This window comes from Austrofundulus limnaeus, unplaced genomic scaffold (assembly GCF_001266775.1).
Source record: "Austrofundulus limnaeus strain Quisiro unplaced genomic scaffold, Austrofundulus_limnaeus-1.0 Scaffold472, whole genome shotgun sequence".
In the NCBI taxonomy this organism is placed as follows: domain Eukaryota; kingdom Metazoa; phylum Chordata; class Actinopteri; order Cyprinodontiformes; family Rivulidae; genus Austrofundulus; species Austrofundulus limnaeus.
The window spans coordinates 146,550-149,177 of NW_013952874.1; the positions used below are offsets into that span (position 1 = coordinate 146,550).

Here is a 2,628-nt window from a genome sequence, read left to right on the forward strand (position 1 = left end):
TTGTGTCATGTTGACTCTGAAGAATGTTTCATGTGTCAACTGGATTATATTAGTGCTTTAGAATCAGCGTTTGCTACATTTTTTCAGTGCTTTAGTGCTTTAGAATTAGGTGGCCTAAATAGTTGAGTTAGTGCTTTAGGGTTAGTGCAACTAATGTTTAGATTAGTGCTGCCCACCACTGATGGACTGATTTAAAGACCTGCCTTAATGTTTAATATTTCTGCTGTCAGTATGCCAGAGCTCCAAAGAGGGCATGGATTTATCACCCATTTTACCAAAATCTTTTTGTAGGAGTGTACCAATTGCAGTTTTCTGGCCGATCACCAATCTCTACCAATTCCGATTTTTGGCCGATACAATTTTGTTTAAATAACTGACACTGTCAGGTGTTATGATGTAACAATACACCTTCAATGTTCCAGTCTTGTTTTATTAAAAGACACTGAACAATACCATTGAAACAATACAAACTTATTTTAACTGGACATTAGGTAGAGCTCACAGCAGAGCAGAAGACGACAGTGGCTGATTTTCAGATTTTTGTAGAGGTAGAGAAGATCTTATCCAAGTATCATCCCATCTCCCAAAATTAGGGAAATCTGTCTCATTTATTGGTGCACCCCTATCTTTTAGTTTAGTTTGTTTATTCAGTCTTACCTGTGCACACAGGTGTGTGTTCGGTGGTTATAGAAGGACCCCTGAGGACAGGCACAGCCCTCTTCACAGTCCTCCCCACAGTGCTGCGGGACAGAGAGCGAGGAGCACCGACGCTGGCAGGAGGAGACGCAGGTACCATACAGCATAGTGGCCGGGCAGGCAACCACTACAGGTGGAAATTATTATTAATATTATTATTATTATTATTATTATTATTATTATTATTATTATTGTTATTATGATTATTATTATTATTATTACACAGGTAAACTTTCAGCTGAAAACTCACCACAGTCAGATACATGGGATCGAAAGTCAACGATGATGGAGAATCTGCGGCAGTGGCGAGCATAGTGAGCCAGAGCAGAGCAGAGGCAGGGTGTCCCACACTTACAGGTGTCTGCACGGCACTGCTGGTAGAAAGGTGTCGGACTGAGGTACTCGTGACAGGCAGAGAATAGGTCTTGATTCAGAACGTCACACATCTCAGATGCATAGGTCACTGAGCATTAGAGGGAGACAGGAAGATATTTAGAAATATGAAAACAATGTAAAATCATCAGTGAAGGCTGGCTTTCATTCAGGAGCCTTTTTAGGAGCATTTTATGCAAAGTAACTGTTTATTTTTTATAACGTTTATGGTTCATTGTATTTGAGCTGATTGTGTCTGTAGAGAAGTGTGTAAGACTACAACTCTGCTTCTGAACCGGACCCTGGGTTGTCAAAAATTTGGATGGCTATCAAAAGCACCCATATTTTTATAACAAGGGGGCTTCATCCGATGTGAATTGATGTATTTATTTATTTATTTATTTATTTCCCCAAAATTCACTCCAGTTATCTACATAGCCCCCATTGTTTTCAGCAAACAGGTGAATGACAACAATTGGCTAAACATGTCATCATCGTCACGTTGGTGACCAGAGAAAACTACAAAGGCCAAGATTGTTTTGGCAAAGTTACATACTGAAGCAACAATAACTTTAGTGACTTCCAAGTGGGTAACTGGGCGTCATTACAAACAACATGAATCACAGTCTTTCTGTAGTTGGCCTTAGCCTTAGTCAACAGTTTCAGGTAAGATTCGCTGTTGCCCACTCAGGCCCCCAGAATGCATTTGACTTTGGTTGCTGCAGTCTCTGGTGCCACATTTCAGGACTCTGTAGCTACCAATAACCAGAGTCTGTTTCTCAGCTGTGTGAGTGTGGAAAATGAAATGTGAATGGGTCAGTAGCTAAGGCCTGACGATTTTCAAAGACTGAGAGCCCACACGTGAGGATAAAAATCATGGATCTACCAGGTTTGGTCCTACAGTGTGTGGTGTACAGCCACACAGCAAGAGACAACACACCACACATGAAAAGATATTTTATTCATGAACATTCAGATGTAAGATTTTAAATCACGCGACTTCCTGAAATCTCGCGAGAATTCAGATGTCCGAGGAAAAATCTCACAAGACCTCCAGAGAGACCTGAGTTCAGAGTAAATAAACATTTGCAACAAGGAAATGTTTTTACCAGAGGAAAAACAATTCCATGGGACTTTTAACATCCAGTGGACTTTCTAGTGAGTTATGACAGTTTTTTTTTTTTTTTTTTTTTTTTTTTGTGTTCTGTATTTTGGAATCCCCTCCGTGTTTACGTCACCTCACTTTCTGATTGGCTACACTTCTCATTCACAGGCTGAGAGCTCGGGTGAATGTCACACATACCGTGATATCGGGCCAAAAAATCTAATATACAGTGGGGAAAATAAGTATTTAGTCAGTCACCAATTGTGCTAGTTCTCCCACTTAAAAAGATGAGAGAGGCCTGTAATTGACATCATAGGTAGACCTCAACTATGAGAGACAAAATGTGAAAAAAAAATTGAGAAAATAATTTTGTCTGACTTTTAAAGAATTGTTTTGCAAACAATAATGGTGGAAAATAAGTATTTGGTCACCTACAAACAAGCACGATTTCTGGC

The 2,628-nt window shown here is 39.8% G+C and overlaps 1 protein-coding gene across 1 annotated transcript in view; it reads right to left on the reverse strand.

Annotated features, from left to right (window-relative positions):
- The window catches only part of otog (otogelin), a 95,507-nt gene that overhangs the window by 58,095 nt on the left and 34,784 nt on the right, over positions 1–2,628 (reverse strand). Inside the window, exons 17-18 of the mRNA XM_014025379.1 lie at positions 947–1,159; positions 658–823 (exon numbers count right to left, since the gene is read on the reverse strand). Coding sequence (XP_013880833.1) covers positions 658–823; positions 947–1,159 — 379 coding nt within the window. The remainder of the gene's footprint in view (positions 1–657; positions 824–946; positions 1,160–2,628) is intronic.